We start from the raw sequence: 17,108 nt of genomic DNA on the forward strand, positions 1-17,108 counted from the left end.
CTGAGACCGGGCCTCGCCATCGCCCCCCCCCATCACCGCCGCCGCCTCGTCGCTAGGCAACGGCGCGCTGGCGGCGCCGTGACGCAACTGCCTCGCGAGAGCTCTCCCCGCCAAACCGCCCCCGGAGGCACCGCCCCTCCTCTTTGCGCCGGTGCCGCACCATGGGTGAGTAGGGGCCGCTGCCGTGCCCGCCCGCCATCCGCCGCCATCTGCTCGCCGCGCCGCTCCTGCCCGCCCCTGTCCCCTACCGGGTGACAGCGGGGGGTGCCGCCACCCTGCAGCGCCCGCCATCTTTGGTGGCCGCGACGGCACCGAGCCGCTGGCGGCAGGAGGCTGCCTAGGCCCAACATGGCGACTGGGGCGGAGGGGGGGCGGGCTGACGGTTTCGCTTTGGGTTCCTGCAGGTCCTAATCTCTGAGGTCTTTTCTCTGCGCCTTCCGCAGGGAATCCCGCGGATGAGGTGGGGTGGCTCCCTGGGGGGAACAGAGGAGGGGTGTGGGGTGACCTCGGGAAGGGCTCTGCAAGTTGGCGGGGGTGGGGGGGCACCCGGGAGGTCGGGTCCTCTGGAGAGATAGTCCCTGTAGAAGCAGGCTTGAGATGGGGCATCTCTTGTTCGGGCTCAGGGTACAGGTGGGATGGGGGTTGCTTCCCATAAAGGGTCTGCCAGGCATAGTGGATAGCACGGAATGTTTGCTGTAGTGTGCCTGGCAGCTCGGAATGGGATGTTTCGCATAGGGTGCCCAGCAAACAAGGTAGGTTTGGAGGCTGCTTTCCAAGGGAGACACTGGTAGGACATGGTGGTGCCAGTCTGCTTTGTACAGCCCTGCTGGGAGGGAGGATCTGAGTATCAATGATGAAGCTTCTCTAACTGCTGCATAAGGCCGAGTGCACTGTGCGGATACCAACCTTGGAGAGCTGAGGACTCAGAACTGTGCCCTGCCATGGCCAGGTGGGCTCCTTGCTGTCATCTTCTGACCACGCTGCTCTCCATTCAGGTATCTCCAGGGACAACTGGCATAAGCGCCGCAAGACTGGGGGCAAGAGGAAGCCCTACCACAAGAAGAGGAAGTATGAGTTGGGGCGACCTCCTGCCAACACGAAGGTGGGTAGTTAGGGGAGGGTGATCAGTAGTTGTGCTTTCAGACTCAGGTTGCTGGTTGTGTGTTGTTAGAGGCTTAAGTATATACTGTGTCCTGTGACTGGTTAAATGTCTGTCACTCCTTTAAAAGGTAGTATTTTCCTCTATGCCAGTGAAAAGCAGCAATACATTTTTGCACTAAGAGGCAATTGGAGTGATGAAACTTTCACCTTAGGTAGATGCAACAGACCGTTTTGGTCATTTACTGTATCTGCCAGTGCTGGGGTTTGTCATAGTTACACTGACCACATTGCCTTTGAGGTTAGGAGTTGGCTGGGCTCTTGCGTGAGCTGTGCAGCATTCCAGCACCAACACCACCCTGGTGTTTGTTTCCCACTGTAGATTGGTCCTCGCCGGATTCATACAGTGAGAGTTCGTGGTGGAAATAAGAAGTACCGTGCCCTACGGTTGGATGTTGGCAACTTCTCCTGGGGATCGGAATGTAAGTATGTCATGAACCTAATGTGTTGAAAAGTGTACTACAGCTGTGCTGGTTTTTGGTACTGCTGCAGAGCAGAGGGACAGTAATGTATGTACGGATTTTTAGGCTGGGTTTGAAGATCATGGAGCTTGAGTGCTGGGTCTGAAACAGCATGCATAATGATGATAACTTTGACCTTATGTGGCCTTAGGAGACTTGGATGTCTTCTAAATTCACCGTGATAGGAGTGTCATAGTTACACTGAGTGACATGCTTGCATTACCTTTTTACTGGCCAGAGGAGCAAAACACCTAAATGCAAGTAGTTCTTCATAAATGCAACTTTCTTTTTGTTTATTGATGAGCACTTACTAAAAGTTAGGTGATCATGTACAATAGAGTAAGGTGTTGAGGATTTTTTCTGAGAAGGCTTTCCCCTGGAACAATGTTACATCAGCACGTGCAGTTTAATTCATATTCTTGCTTTGCTAAGCAAAAGTGGGAAGCACTGAAGCAACAGGGGGGTCTGCTGTAAGGTGAGTCTGAAGCAAGGTGGATTCTCTTTAATTGCAGACTGAAACTATACAATTTGAGCCTGGCCTGTTCAGCATTACTCATTATGATGGTCAAACCAGCAGTAAGAAAGGTGGTGGCCAGCATGGTGTAAGGGTGAAAGGACATGGTTTTTCCCTGGTCAGCACAAAACATTGTCTGAACAGTGAAAAGTGCTGTTGCTCATAGGCAGTACAGCAGAAGCAAAGAGACCTGACTGTTCCTTGCAGAACAAGGATGAGGTACATGAGTGAACAGGAAAAAAGACACCTTGTGCCTGACCTTTGCACATGTGCAGGGCTGTATCTCCCAGGCAGGCAACTTCTAAACATTCAAATCTAGTAGTTAAGAGTGAATGCTTCAAGGGGGCCTTAAAAGGTGAAAACACCAGTTTCCCCTCTCAATTTACCCAAACCCTCATCCTATAAAAACAGTTTCTAGTATGTGTTGCAGAGCACTTCTGTTCAACACAGCTTAATTCAGTAATTCTAGTAAGGACAAACAGGGTTGAACCCTGTGTGTGGTTAGCTGGCCTCTGCTGAGGCATTTTCCAGTCCAGAAATTTAGTTTTTAGCACTGCTTAGTTTTATTTGAGATGAGCTCCAGCAAGGCCAGAGATGCCAGTGTTTCATCCTGGGATGAATGAGTTTCCAGGTGTTGTCCTAGCAACAACAGGAAGTTGGACTGATGAAAAATAAATACGTTTTACATAAATACATTTTACTTAGTCAAATTTAATTCAGTGCCAGGGAAGCTGAGGGATGTTTGGTGGGGTGGTGAGTGAGAGATGCTGTGGACTGTATTCTCAGTTGTCTGATCCCTGTAGGTTTGAATTCATACTCTTCTTTTGAAAGGCTGCACTCGCAAAACCAGAATCATCGATGTCGTCTACAATGCTTCCAACAACGAACTGGTGCGGACAAAGACCCTGGTGAAGAACTGCATCGTGCTGGTTGACAGCACCCCATACCGGCAGTGGTATGAAGCCCACTATGCCTTGCCCCTCGGACGCAAGAAGGGTGCCAAACTGGTATGTCTGGACTGTCATCTGGCCTCCTTGCAGACTGGAGTCTGCCTGGGAAGAGGCAGTTAGCTGTGGTGAGCAGGCAGTGCCTGACAGATGAGGATTGGGTACCTGTCAGTGACAGCACTGGTTATCTGGGCTATGTTCTTGTCCATTCCCAGTTCATGGAGTGTCCAGTACCACAGAGCTCTCTCAGGCATTGCACCTGTTTGTGCACAAGGACCTGCCTGTCAATCTCTTTGGTCTTCTAATGATGATACCCTTGTCCAGTTCTGCTACTGAAAGGAGAGCGATGACACTTGTATGATGCTGAGGAAGACTTTGCAGGTCAGGTCCTTGTGCTGGGAAATGATGGCTTTGATGAGAAGCTTGTGGCTTGCTAACTGAACTTCAGCACTGTTTTAACTGGCTTTAAACTGTCCAGACTCATTGTAATTTGTTGAAGATCCAAATTCCAGACTTAACAGAAGTTGCTCAAACCTCTATGTGTAGCACTCAGCTTATGGCTGTCGCCTTGCATTTAGAGCAAAGCACTTCTTACCTGAGCCCTGCATAGTTCAGCAGCACTGGGATAGCTCATAACCTGTCTGCCCGGATTCACACCGCACCCAAGTGCTCCCATTATGTCTGGAGAGGGAAAGAGCATTCGCTTTTTTTTGGAGGACGATTAATTCATCAAGAAAACCTTTGCAATTCTATTTAGTCTTAAGAGCACCCTTCCTTAGGGCGCTGTGCCTTGTAGTCAGCAGTGACTCTAGTGAGCAACATTGCATTTCTTAGCCTCAAAAGAAACACAGCACCTGGTTCTGTGAGGATGAGCTATTTGTGCCTCTGCCAGGTATGACTTGTGGTACAGGCTGAGAATACAAGGGTCTCCTTTGTATTTGTGGGGACCACCTGCATTAGCTGAAGTTGGCCATATATTTAACCTTGGTTTTGCTTATGGTCTTGTTTTTAGACTCCTGAAGAGGAGGAAATCTTGAACAAGAAGCGCTCAAAGAAGATCCAGAAAAAATACGACGAGCGAAAGAAGAATGCCAAGATTGCAAGTATTCTTGAGGAGCAGTTCCAGCAGGGAAAACTGCTTGGTGAGTCCCTGGCAGCTTAATGTGGATGGGGATAAGGGAATCGGGGTACCAGAGCGGGTCGTATTCCTCATCTTTGGATCATTTAAAGTTCTACCTGCTATGATAAAGCTGACTGCAGGGTTAAGGCAGCAGGGTGTTCCCTTTATCTTCAGGAGTATCTTTTGGGTCTTAACTTTTCTTTTACCTTCTCTGGAAACACGTTGATTTTGTCAGGAGGGGGAAAATCTGTTTCTGGAGCTTGAATGGCAACATTCCCAGCCAGGCTCCTAGTTGGCCTTTGGGAAAAATAATAGGGCTTGAGACTTGCAAAACAAGCAAAAAGACCCACGGGCTGCACTTGTCAGAAAAATGTCCTGCAATCACAGAACAGCTTTGACCAGGTTTGAGTTCAGACAGAAATAATTCTGTGTTCTGAAGTCTTCTGGTGATGAGACCTTTGTCCAGTTCTGCTACTGAACTTGAGCGATGACAGTTTGGAGATCTGAAGAGGACTTCATTAGGAACTCTGCCCAGCAGAGCAGGTTCAGGAGCAGGGTTGGTACCTTAGGGGGAGGTGCTAAAGCCAGCCCAGGAAGTGGTGTATCCATTACTGGTAACTTTTCTGGTCCCTGCTTTTGCACAGAGACTGCATGCAGTGCTTCCTGCAGCTGGAGTATCTGCTGGGGTGGTGAAGTGTTAATTGATGATTTCTCCTTGCAGCCTGCATTGCCTCCAGACCTGGACAGTGTGGCCGAGCTGATGGCTACGTGTTGGAGGGCAAGGAACTGGAGTTCTACTTGAGGAAGATCAAGGCCAGAAAAGGCAAATGAATAAAAACTGTTCTGCCGAGAGAACGAATAAAACCAAGAGTCTGCCCTACAGTAAAGGGTTGTGTGCTCATTTGTTAGGGCAGGGTGGAGGGGGCTTGTGTAGCTCCTCCTGCCTGTAAAATGGAAAGAAGGATCTCTCCTGGAATCTCTGAGTGCCTGTGTGTCTTCAGGCGAGCTCTGACCCTGCGTGCTCTCGACTGAAACATTTCCTTGGGTTCTGGGACAGTGACTTCATGGACCAAGTGTGTGTGGAAGAGCTGTCAGACTTGGACAAGTAGAGGATTTCCATTACTGGAAGCCTGCAAGCAGGAGGAAGGTGTAAATGTCCATGGGGCACTGGCTGGGCACATGTACCACCACCCCCCCCCCCCCCCTTTTCCTGTTGTGTAGGTCAGCAAGCCATGCTTGGGGTTTTAGAGTGAGGTCAGTGGGGGAACGGGCCCTGCTGCCTCAGAAGGGGAGAGTCTTCTAGCCACACTTGCTGCACTGCTCAGTGACCAACTGGCCTTTCCCTGACCTCCTTGGTCTCATTGCAGTGCAAGAGAAACTCCTTCTAGCAGAAGGGCCAGGCTCGCACCATGGTCTGTCCCTTTCGAACGCTGGGTACAATCTCCAGCTTTCTGCCCTGTCATGTGCTGGGATTGGAAAGCAGTGATGAACAAAAGCTTTTCTGGACGTTTTGGTGCCTTCAGTGTCATTCCTTGTAATTGATGCCTTTAAAGAAAGCTGTCACAAGGGAGTCCTGCATCTAATCGTGAAATTATTTGTGCAGGTATCAGGGTGAAGTTGGGAGCCCATCTAAAAGGCTGATCCTGGGGCTGCAGGGAAAGGCCAGGCTTGCACATCTTATGCCTGCTGAGTGTGCACGTTGCATGCTTCACACTGCTTGTATATTACAGAAGCCTTAATTCTTTGTAGGAATGTTCTGGTGTAAAACAGGCTACCTGCAGCCCCAGCTTCACCATTTTCAGCTCTGAAATCATAGAATCAACTAGGTTGGAAAAGACCTTTAAGATCAAGTCCAGTGATTACCTCAGTATTGCCAAGTCCACCACTAAATCGTGTCACTGGGGGCCTCATCTACAGGGTTTTTGAACACTTACAGGGATGGTGATTCCACCACCTCGCTGGGCAGCCTGTTCCGATGCCTGGGGAAGAAATTGTTCCTAATGTCCAATCTGAATCTTCCCTGGTGCAACTTGAGGCTGTTACCTCTTGTCCTATTGCTTGTTACTTGGGAGAAGAGACCAGCCACTTCCCCTCCATCCTCCTTTCAAGTAGCTGTGGAGAGCGATAAGGTTCCCCCTGAGCCTTTTCCAGACTAAACAACCCCAGTTCTCTCAGTTCCTTGTCAGATTTGTGCTCCAGACTCTTCATGAGCTTTGATGCCTTTCTCTAGACCCGCTCCAGCAGCTCAATATCTGTTGCAGTGAGGGTCCAGAACTGAACACGGGATTTGAGGTGCAGCCTCGCCAATGCAGAGTAACGGGGAATGATCACTGCCTTGACCCTGCTGGCCACACCATTGTTGATATCGGCAAGGATGGTGTTGGCCGCCTTGGCTGCCTGGGCACTGTCTGGTTCATGTTCAGCAGCCATCAATCAGCACCCCCAGGTGTGGCCCAAGTGCAAGACCCAGCCCTCTGCCCTGTGGTGAGACCCATGTCTCTAGTGCCTTAAAATGCAGGCTGTCTGCCCCACAAAGAGCTTGTGCTTGGTATTTTTTGTAAGTTTTACATACGGTTTTCTGCCCCAGCTGCTGTGTGTGGCAGCAGGAGGTGCTGGCGGGCTCAGGCGTCCCTAGCAGCATGAGTTCGTCCTGCCTTGCTGGCAGGAAGCCGAGAATGGGTCTGGGCTGAAGATGGAGGCACACACTAACCACACCAGCAAGCAGTACCTGTTTCCTGGGTGGCAGCAGCAGTATGGTTATGCCGTGGTGGGCACATGTGGCTTGGATGTGTGCTCCTCTGGGCACTGACAGCAGAGCCATGCCCAGCAATGCCTTTGGAGTGCTGGCAGCGGGACCTGGGCTGGGTGGGAAGTTTGCACAACCACATTCCTTCTCCATAGTGATCTGGGGAAAACTTTCCCTGCTCTCCAGCAAGGCCTGCTTTTCAGAGAGGTGGGGCAGAGGGGATAAAGGGCGCTTAAGGGGTATGTGTCACGGCTGCTTCCTCTGAGTGTTTCTTCTCTCCCCTCCATAGAACACAAACAGGATTCAGGGTGTTTCTGCAGGACTTTGTACAGATGGAGAAACTGATGCTTATGGAGCAAATGCCAACTCCGTGTCAGTGCAGGAGCTGTAAACCTGTCTCCTGATGCGCAGGATTATGACTAATTCATCAGTGCACGCTGCTTATGAAGTTATTGCTCTGAAAAACACAGCTGCCAAGGGCAGGAACTTGTGGGAATGAAAGCAGCGCCTATTGCCTGCTCCAGCCGTGCTGTAGGTGTGACACAGGAATGGGATGGTGTCAGCTTGCTCCCACGGTGGTACAGGCTGTGTGATTTGACCACAGGATGTATGGCTTCTGGTTTGGCCTTGGCATAGTCCCATGGATCTGCACAGGGATTTACCCACCCGGGAGGAGGCAAACCTGCTGTGCACTGAGCCAGGTTAAGCACAGCTTTAGCCTGGCTGGGTTTATGAGGTGACAAAGCCTGATCTAAGGACCTTGCCCACTTCTGCAAATACCTGTGAGGGCTGAGTTACACAATAAGCAACCAGCAGTGTAACCCACGTGAGGTCACTCGTCATCCTGAGTGATGCTCCTTGCTGCTGAGTGGCTCACTCAGCTCCACGCAGTATTAACTTGGTATTTTCACAGGACATGGTCTGACCCAGAAAATAACCTCATGGTTACCCTTTAACTAATCCAGCAGTAGCCTGGAGGGTAGCAAAAGAGCATTGAGGCTGGTTTGCTGCGGGAAAATGGGAGCTTTAAAGGAAAAGTGGCTCTTGGAAAGGGAGGCTAACAGGAAAGGGAATTATTTGACAGTTCTGCTGATGTTCTCAGGAGAAACACACGTTTCTGAGTGCAGGAATCTTTCTACAGAGGCTGAAAGCATCAATCTGGGTTTTTTTCTGATGGTATCACTTGGTCTAATACCCCACAACCATCACTGCTGTCAGTCCTTGGGGCTGTGCCCTTTTTACCCCAGAAGAATGTGCATAAATATAAGCACATTAAATACAAAAATAAAATGGATAAAATCCAGTTCACCCACTTTGTGAATAAATGCGGTGTCCCTGCTGTCTCACTGCTGGGGGTGACTTGTACCAACAAGGAATAAACTCAAAGCTGAGGCTGGTGATAACTTTATTAGTATTAAGGGGACATATCCATCACGGTGTTGGTTTTCTGCAAGACTAATTGCCCTCATCCCATCCCTTGCTTGAGGTGTGGGTTGTCCCCATCCCCTGCCATGGGAGCAGGGAGTGAGCCTGGCCAGCAAGTTGGGAGCATCATCACCCAGATGGGCTGAATCCTGCAGTTTTGGGGCTAACAGCGAGTGTTGAAGGCTGTTATCCCAAACCCACCAGGAATTTCCCATCAACCTGGGAACACATCTTGGCTCAGGGCTGGGTAGCAATGCCCTGCTTCTGGACAGGGAATCTGAAGGGAGTGTCTGAGGAGTACCTTGGACTGGGGGCAGCTATTCTGCCTCAGGAAAAGGGACACTTTTAGGGCAGCCTTGGTGCTCCGAGGCCTCTTGTCGATCAGCCCCAATGCCATCGCTGGATGGTGCCTTCACCTGGACCAGTGGCAGCTCCTTCCTCTGTACTTCAGAGGCTTCCAGTGGCCTGTTCCCCTCCAGATGACCACCAGCCATGGTGGTCTCACTGGCCCGGCTGTCATCCTCCATCTCCTCCTTGATGCAGGCCACAGCCTCAGGGTCCCCAGCATGGCTGGGATGCGGGGAGGGGAAGCCACCATCTGCCTGGGGCTGCTGCAGGTGGGGGTGAACTCGGGGGCCCCGGCCCAAGTGTTTGACGCTGATGGCAGGGGATGCAGCAGTGAAGAAGCGGCTGAGGAGAGGTGTCTGGATGCACGGCACAGCCTGCGAGGCCTCCATGGGCTGGCTCTGCTCTGTGTCCTCACACATGCTGCGGGATGATGGGGACAGGCTGCCATCCTCCACAGCACCACTCGCTGCCTCCATCCCAATGCAGGGAGCAGCCCCAGGAGGCCACATCCCTGCCCCAGCAGCACATCCATCACCCAATGCACCTGCAGGGGCTGGGCAATGCATTCCCGGGGGGGCAGTTGCTGTTTGATCGCTATAATAGGGCCCAGGTGGACAACCTGTTTGTGCTGTTGCCACACTGAAGCACTCACCCTTCTTCTCCATCCCCATTCACTCACCGCATGTCAAAGGTGGAGCCCAGGAATGAGGGCTTCAAGGTTTCAGCGGCTGTGGCTGTGGTGTAGGGGGGCTGAGCTGTGGATTCGTTCCAGTATTTGTCCTTCACGGCCGGGGGCAGGTTCTGGTACATGTCATCCACCGAGAGCAGGGACACCTGGGCACAGCAAAGGCATGGGACAAGGGTGGCTTTGCAAGGAGATGAGGGATGCAGATGCTGCTCCTGGTGCCAACCTGGTAGGGCTGGGCTCTGCAAGGGGTAAGAGAGGCTCCATGCCCATCTCTTGGCTGCATTTGAGGTTTTCCTCTTCTGAATGCTGTTTTCAGAAGTGAGGGGCTGAGCAGCAGTGCCAGGCTGCTGAGTATCCCTCGGGGGTGCTGATTCAGCCATGGGGAGTAGATACAGAGGGACAGAGATGGAAGGACAAGGTGCAGTCCTGCTTCCCTGCGTGGGGATCTACTTTGGACAAGGACATGTGTGTCCAGAAGCTGCCCCTGTGGACAGGGAGCTCCCTTTGCCCTGATTTCAGCAGCCACACACAGCGTAAGCTGGGGCAGGACCCACCTGCAGGTTCCTGTCTATCAGCTTGTTGGTCTCAAAGTCATCATCATCTTCTCCAAAGGGGTTAATGATCTGCTCTGCAACCTGCGGAGGAAGGGGGCCAGGGCAGCAAGGACAGCGACACCTTCCCATGGTGCTCTCCATCCCTTGGTGCACCCATGGGGTCCACCCATGAAATATGTAGATCTGGAGCTCCATGGTGCCCCAGTGTGATGGCTGGGACAAAGGATGTGTCCCCAAGGGTAGCCAGCAGTGACATGGGGTGCTCAGGGCCACCTCAACCCATAAAGCAAAGCCTTTCCATGTCTCACCTTCAGCCAGCCAGCATAGAAGAAGAATTGGAGGAGGGTGGAGAGAGGGATGTACATGTCCAGGTCCCCCTCCTGCCCTGGCTCTAGTGGCTCCAGGAACTGCCGCCCGATGAGGCAGAAGGCAAAGAAGGAGTAGACAGCGATGGTGACCACCTGCAGGGAGCAAGGGTCAGCCACGGTGAGGGTGACAGCCAGCGGGGATGCTTGGCACAGAAGTGAGGATATGAGAGCTCAGCCGGTCACTGATGCATTCATGGGCTTAAGGCAAAACCTGGGCTCCTGCACATCCCCTCAGGGCTGTGAACCAGTGGCTGTGCCACCCAGTTCAATAGGGGAGTAAAGTGCTCCCCATCAGAGTGGAGGGAGGAGGCTGTGGGGCTCCTCTGCCGTTGTGGGGTGGAAGGAGCTGGGATCTGAGCTCCTGGTGCCCATGGGATGCATGGGTACCCACCTGTGTGTACACCAAGGGGATGCTGATCCAGTCGTAATGGAACAACATGCTGCACTTGGCCCGGTAGAGATTCAGCTCCTGGGCGGAGAGGACAAGGACGGGTGACCAGGGCTTTGTGTGAGCCCTCCACAAAACCTGGTCCTTCCCGCATCCCTGGTGCCAACTCACATCCATGAGCAGGCGGAGGGCCACGTCATCATGGATGTGGCCATCCTGCCTGGCCTGGGCAGCCAGATTGGTGAACCACACGCAGGGGATCCAGTACTTGTTGAAGTCGGAGTGGAGGCTCTCGAACTTCTTGTGCTCATCCTGTGTCATGAAACCTGTGACAGAGAAGAGGCTCCCCTGTCAATGGGGGAGAGCCCTTCTGGAGACTGTCCCCAGTGGGAGCACAGGCTTTTCCAGGTGAAACTAAAGCCCTAGGAGACAGGCTCTGGACAGAGGGGACATGGGGCTCTTTGGCATTGAGTATCCATGCAAGGGTGCCACCCTGTGCGTGGGACTGTTTAGGACAGGGATGCTTGTAAGGATCCCCAGCACACCCTCCTGGTGACAGGGACACATCTGTGGACCCCAACCCTCACCCCATATTACAAACCATTAGCCCAGGGTTGAAGTCCTCACCCGCTTCCACCACGTGGTCCATGGTGGGGAAGCGCTTGAGCACCCTGGTGCTGACGGAGCGCAGGATGAGCACTGCTGACAGGTTGGCATAGCGGATGAGGGTACGCCGCAGGATCCGGCCCCTCTCGTCCTTGCCATGGACGTTGCTGGAGATGACGCACATGAGCTGGTCGGGCAGGGGGATGCTGGTGTACTGGGCCCACCACCGGTTCACGACCAGGGTCACATAAAAACCTGCACCGATAGACAGCACGTGGGGCTCAGAGTGGCTGGGCAATGGGACAAGGTGAGGATGAGCCTGTACCAGGAGAGCTGCCACGTTTTCAGGAGTGATAGATTTATCTGTGGCCAGGAGATAAAGTGCACATCAGGCTTCCCACTGGGCTGCCCTTCCCATGGATTGAGATGGGGATGTCCCTGGCTCTTCCTTATCCTGGGTGCAGGTGGCTCAGGGCATGTGTTCAAGGCCAGGGCAGTGTTCAAGGCCAGGTTGGACAGAGCCTTGGGTGACATGGGCTAGTGCGAGGTGCCACTGACCATGTCAGGGGCATTGGAACTTGATGATCTTAAGGTCCTTTCCGACCCAAACCATTCTATGATTCTATGTGTTGTAGATAAGGTACCCCTTTCCTGGGCAGGGGGAAGAGGGTGCAGGGCATGCCAGGGGAAATCACAGCCTCCCACTGGCATCCCTGGGTCAGGGAGCTGTGGTTGGTGGGTCAGGAAGCCAAGTGCCACCCCTGGGGTGCCAGGCTCCAACATCCCCCAACCAATGGTGTTCAAGGGATGTTTTGGTGTGGGGCAGGATGGTCTTAAGCCACCAGCACCACGGGGGAGCAGGGGAGCCCAACTCCTGTGTTTAGGGGAGGGACCCATACCTAGGACAAAAGACATGGGGATGAGGTCCGTGGAGCGATTGCAATATTGAGCCACTTTGGTATAGAGGCGCTTCTGCTCCTTGGTCAGCAACGACCTGCAACAGAATCACAGTGGGTCAGGGGCATGGAGCAGGGTCAGGGACATGCAGTGGGATCAGAGACATGCAGTGGGGTCAGGTGCAAGCGGTGGGCCTGGGGCTCTGCCTCGGACCTCTATGAAAAAAACATTGCCTGATTCCCATTCTGCTTTCCCTCCCCTGCACAACCCCAGCCTCCCTGGGGACATCCCTTGGGCTTTTCCCCTCCCTGCAGGGACCTCAGTCCATGACCAGTGGGGCATCTCTGCACACCCCAGTGGGTCACCATGGAGCAGACACAACCAACACCCTGACCCTGCTCACCGGTAGATGATGCTGAGCATGGTGTACAGCACCGCGAAGACGATGAACTCCTTGTACAGCAGCTTGTAGATGCTGCCCTTCCAGCGGAAGAGCAGCTTGGAGAAACCTCCAAAGCGGGAGTTGGCAACTTTCAGTGTGTAGGAGACGGTCATTGCAGCTCAGCCCTGCACCTCGCACCTTCCCTCAGTGGCTGCTGGCTAAACTGAGAACTGGGGTTCCCAACACTGTCCAGGCTGCAGGGCCTGGGCACATGCACTTGCTCCCACCCCAAGCTCTATGGGCCATCAGCAGGTTCGCCCATACAGCAACCCTGCCCTTCCCACACCTGCCTGCACCCAGTGCTGTTGCTTCTTCCCCTAAATACCCCAGCGTGGGCCCACACAGCTGAGCCCTCCCCATGATGGATTGGGGTTGTCAGAGGCACAGAACAGGGAACTCCAGGTCGGTCACACCTCCCTGACACCCGTCATGGCTGGAGATTGCAGTGGGAGCTGGGGGCATCAGAGACAGGGCTGGGCAGCACTCAGTGGCATGGTTTGGGTAATTCCCCTTTGCAGCCATGGCAGCTGAGTTTAGGCTCCATGGCAAGAGAAAAGGACCAAGGGTTGCATTGCCCTGGGAATGGGACCCCGGAATGTGCAGGCAGAACCAGCACAGGGAGGGCTGCAGGATGTGTCTGGAGCATGGGTGAAAAATGTGCCCATCACTGCCTGAGTCCTTGCTGCCAGCTACAGGCGGTGCCTGCGGCCATGGGCCAGGCTGCAGCCCCTGGGGAGGGCTGGCTGAGTCCTGCCTGGCACTGAGGAACCTCCCGGTCCCTCCAAGTCCCTTGGGAATGGCACAAGGCAGGGCACACCGGGATGCTGTGGCTGCAGTACGTGACAGGGTGTGATGGAGGGACATTAAAGGCTGGCACTGGGCCACTTTCCCAGGGCTGGGGAAGGGGTGTGGAGGGAACAATTCCAGGGGGATATAAACCAGCAGTAAACATCTACAAGCGACAGCGAGACACGCAGGGAAACCATCGCATCCTCATGCCCAGCCCACACTGGGGCTGAGCGCTGCCCGCGCCTGTGCCTCGGCCCACCACGGGCTGCAGGAGGCCGCGCTGTGCGCTGCAGGAAGCGCAGCTTCCTTTGCCGGCCGGAGCGCCGCGTCCTGCCCTGCCCGGCTCCCTCCCTTCCTGCCCGGGCACAGCGCCCGCCCCGGGCCCAGGCTTGCTCCAGTGGAGTGCAGGGTGGCTGCTGGGGCTTCCAGCTGGGAAACGTACCCCTGGGCAGGAGGGACGGGGCTCAAGGGCAGCTGCATCCCCCCCATCCCCAGGGAAGGGCTGAGGCACCCATGGGTGAGACTTGCTGGGGAGTGCCTGTGCAGGGGGGTGATTTACAGCATCCCCAGCCTTTGCCCCGTTCCCAGGAGCCCCACAAGTCCCTGTTCTGGCCAGGAACTGCAGCGTTTACAACAGGCTGACACCTTCCCCAGCTGGCTGTAAATCACGGCGCCAAGGCAGAGGCTCTGCTCGCCCTCAGCCAGGGTCCAGCTCTGTTGGCAAAGTGGCCCCGGGGCATATGAATGAGACCCACACTGGAGCATCACACAGAGCATGGGAGGGTATATGGTGTGGGAGCAAAGCCCCCCATCCCTACACTTCCCTCCGTCAGATGGCTCCCCACCACCCCAAACCACACAAACACAGGGATGGAGCCGCACTGCCAGGAGTAAAATGATTTATTTCTTACTGAGAGCTGGATCCTACAGGGCTTGGGAGCACAGTGAGCAGGGGATGCTGCAAGGGGCCCCCTCCAGTGCTTCCCTGTGTGCATGTTGTGCACCCTGCACACCCACTCACAGCTAACGGTGCAGAGTCCCTGCACACACATGTGCATGCACATCCATGCATGCAGCAGCACACATGCACCAGCTGTTTCTAGCCCCCATGGGACACTGCAGGATGTGGGGTGTGCAGCAGGCAGGGCACCCAACCATGTATGACACTCCGCACAGACCATGTAGGCACAGCCAGCCCCATTTCATGTCCCCAGACCCTGTTCTCTGCAGGCTGGGGAGCAGTAAGTCCATGCCAGATCCCGTTTGGCTACAGCAAGAGAGGATGGAGGGTCAGTCAGTGAGTCTGGCACACACAGTATTGTCACCTTGTCCCCAAAACCAGCCCCCACCTCTCCATGTCCTTCCTTGGGCACTTGCCAATCCGTGCATCCCCAAACACCACCAGCCTGCCCCGTGTCCTCACACCCCTTGCTGAGCTGTAGCACATGGCAAGCGAGGGGGGCACATGGTAGCACAGGGGAAGGGATGGGGATTTGGAGTGCAGCTTTGCAAGCAGCCACTGTAAGCCATAGCAGGACAGCTCGTGGCTCTTCTGCTGTGCTGGCTTTCACCACTGGCTGTCCTCTTCCATCCTGCTGTGTCCCAGACACAGCTCGAGTCCCATCATCAGTGCAGGTCGATGTTCTCATACTCCACGTTGTCTGAGTCCTCCAGCTCGATGCCGGGTACCAGGTTGTAATAGTTGGTTGACTGACTCATGTAGATCTTCTCCCGGTCAGCTGAGTCCTTCAGGACCTCACTCACGCTGACGGTGTCCACCTCTGGATCACTGCCCCCCAGCTCCTCTGCCCTCAGGGATGGGGTGTCCCGCTGCCTGCCCAGCCCCGTAATCCGCTGCCCTTCATAGGTTGGCACCTGGGACATGCTGGGGGATCCCACCCGGATCTCCACCTCCTCATAGAGGTCCCTGCTGCTGTCCAGTGCGTCCACAGAGGGCTGGAGCATGACTTGGCTCCCCAGCAGCACCTTCTTCTCAGTCTCAGAGGGGGCAGCAGGCAGATCGTAGGGGACATAGTGGTGGGGTTCTGCAGGCACTGGTGCATTGCCCCTCTCTGCTGTGGCCAGGTGGCTCTGAGACCTGCTCTGAAAGCTGTAGTTGGTCTTTCTCTTCCGCCTGCAGAAGCACCAGGTGACGATGGCGAGGATGAGGAGAGGGGGTAGGCAGATGAAGAGGGCGGTGAGGCTGATGGAATGGCACAGCTCATCCCGGGGGATGCTCTGGAGGTCCACACCGTGGTAGCGCTCCGGTGTGTGGCAGATAACCTCAGCGGCCAGGCTGGGCCAGTCCTCCAGGGTGCTGAGCAAAGCGCAGCTGCAGTCCCAGCTATTGTTGGAGAGCTGGAGATGAAGCAGAGACGGCTTCAGGAGGCTGGTGGGAAGGAAAGTCAGGGCATTGAAGCCCAGGTAGACTTCCTGGACCTGGTTGGATGCTCTCAGGAAGAACCTGGGCAGCTCCTGGAGCTGGTTGCTGTCCAGATAAAGGACCCTCAAATTAGGGGCATCTTCCAGAAAGCTTCCAGGGAGTCTTTCCAGCAGGTTGTGACTTAAGTGCAAGATCTCCAAGGCAGGGGGGACTCCTTGTGCATTGCTGATGTCCGTGATGCTGCAGTGCGAGAGGTAGAGCTCCCGCAGCCCCCGCACCCCTACCAGTGCTCCCCAGTCCAGGCGGGTGATGTTGGAGCTGGTGAAGTTGAGGCAGCAGCTCTCGGTGAGCGGAGCTTCCCGGAACACCTGGAAGTCCATGGGCTCCGTGCAGTTGCAGCTTTGCGGTGCTGGGTCGAGGGTAAGGCCGGCAGCGAGCAGGAGGCTGCCCCACAGCGACACGGTCCCCAGCCCAGCACCTGCGGGGACAGCAGAGTGGACGGACGGGTGACCGCGCTGCGGGACCGGCTCTCCCGCTCCCGCAGCTCCAGCCCACAGCGGATTGAACACGCTTCCCCCCACCGCCGCATCCCATGGAAGGCACCCGGATCCCCGCCGCCGCTCCCTCCCAGCCCTGGGCTGTCTCACACCCGACGTCCGGCAGCTCCCAGGGGGCAGCGAGCGACCCCCGGGGCTGCGCTCTCCCCCCCCCAACCCCCCGGCCCGGGGAGCCCGGCCCGGTCTCACCTGCCTCCGCACGCCCCATCCTCCGGGGCCGCTCCGTCCCCGCCGCGCTCCCCGCCGGGCGCGGCCGTCGGCTCCGCCTCGCCTCGGGGCGGCCCCGCCGCAGCCCGCCCCGGACCGGGCCCGCTGCTCTCCCCCGCGGGCCATGGGCTCCCTGTGCCCCAGGCACCCACCAGCCATGGACCCTCCAACCGCGATGGACAACCCCCCCCAAAATATTCCTACAATATGTCCCCTACAGCCAATATGCCTGGTGCCCCCGCTTCTTCTGCCTCCCTCCATAAACCACAGCACCCCGTTCCTTCCCCAACCCTCTCCTCTCCATCCCCCCGAAGCAATGTCCCTTCCCAGCTTTCCCCAGTCTCCAGCCGGCTCTGGCCCACCCACACCTGTATGTCTCTCTAGACCCCCCCCCCCATACTCCAGCATCAACCCCCCAGGATCCTGGAGAGGGGACAGGTTGGGGTCTGCTGAGTTGCCCCCATCTTGGGATGGGGAGAGGGCTCTGCCTGGCTGGTCCCCATCTCTGTA

At 55.4% G+C, this 17,108-nt stretch overlaps 3 protein-coding genes and 5 non-coding genes across 8 annotated transcripts; 6 read left to right on the forward strand and 2 right to left on the reverse strand.

Annotated features, from left to right (window-relative positions):
* The first annotated feature begins 36 nt into the window (after positions 1–36).
* Positions 37–5,087, forward strand: RPS8 (ribosomal protein S8). The gene is made up of 6 exons (XM_062622966.1): positions 37–165; positions 996–1,102; positions 1,481–1,580; positions 2,965–3,140; positions 4,093–4,222; positions 4,922–5,087. Exons 1-6 carry the CDS (start codon positions 162–164, stop codon positions 5,029–5,031), a joined length of 627 nt encoding a protein of 208 aa, XP_062478950.1. The 5' UTR covers positions 37–161; the 3' UTR covers positions 5,032–5,087.
* LOC134165995 (small nucleolar RNA SNORD55/SNORD39) lies at positions 842–926 on the forward strand. The gene has a single exon (XR_009965728.1). It is a non-coding gene; the product is annotated as a small nucleolar RNA SNORD55/SNORD39 (small nucleolar RNA).
* Positions 1,286–1,389, forward strand: LOC134165998 (small nucleolar RNA SNORD46). Its single transcript, XR_009965731.1, has one exon. It is a non-coding gene; the product is annotated as a small nucleolar RNA SNORD46 (small nucleolar RNA).
* LOC134165996 (small nucleolar RNA SNORD38) lies at positions 3,379–3,452 on the forward strand. Its single transcript, XR_009965729.1, has one exon. It is a non-coding gene; the product is annotated as a small nucleolar RNA SNORD38 (small nucleolar RNA).
* On the forward strand, positions 4,641–4,712 carry LOC134165997 (small nucleolar RNA SNORD38). Its single transcript, XR_009965730.1, has one exon. It is a non-coding gene; the product is annotated as a small nucleolar RNA SNORD38 (small nucleolar RNA).
* Positions 5,088–5,512: 425 nt separating the features above from the next.
* On the forward strand, positions 5,513–5,642 carry LOC134165999 (small nucleolar RNA SNORA35). The gene has a single exon (XR_009965732.1). It is a non-coding gene; the product is annotated as a small nucleolar RNA SNORA35 (small nucleolar RNA).
* A 2,986-nt stretch (positions 5,643–8,628) lies between these two features.
* On the reverse strand, positions 8,629–12,775 carry BEST4 (bestrophin 4). The gene is made up of 9 exons (XM_062623257.1): positions 12,624–12,775; positions 12,223–12,317; positions 11,345–11,578; positions 10,889–11,043; positions 10,721–10,798; positions 10,270–10,422; positions 9,962–10,042; positions 9,399–9,553; positions 8,629–9,139 (listed from the first exon to the last, which is right to left on the reverse strand). Exons 1-9 carry the CDS (start codon positions 12,773–12,775, stop codon positions 8,689–8,691), a joined length of 1,554 nt encoding a protein of 517 aa, XP_062479241.1. The 3' UTR covers positions 8,629–8,688.
* Positions 12,776–14,335: 1,560 nt separating this feature from the next.
* Positions 14,336–16,652, reverse strand: LOC134165984 (SLIT and NTRK-like protein 6). Its single transcript, XM_062623258.1, has 2 exons — positions 16,581–16,652; positions 14,336–16,312 (listed from the first exon to the last, which is right to left on the reverse strand). The coding sequence occupies exons 1-2, from the start codon at positions 16,597–16,599 to the stop codon at positions 15,078–15,080; spliced, it is 1,254 nt and encodes a 417-aa protein (XP_062479242.1). The 5' UTR covers positions 16,600–16,652; the 3' UTR covers positions 14,336–15,077.
* Positions 16,653–17,108: the final 456 nt, after the last annotated feature.

Source organism: Pezoporus occidentalis, unplaced genomic scaffold (assembly GCF_034315485.1).
Source record: "Pezoporus occidentalis ecotype Australia unplaced genomic scaffold, CSIRO_AGI_Poc_V1 ctg25, whole genome shotgun sequence".
NCBI classification, from domain to species: Eukaryota; Metazoa; Chordata; class Aves; order Psittaciformes; family Psittacidae; genus Pezoporus; species Pezoporus occidentalis.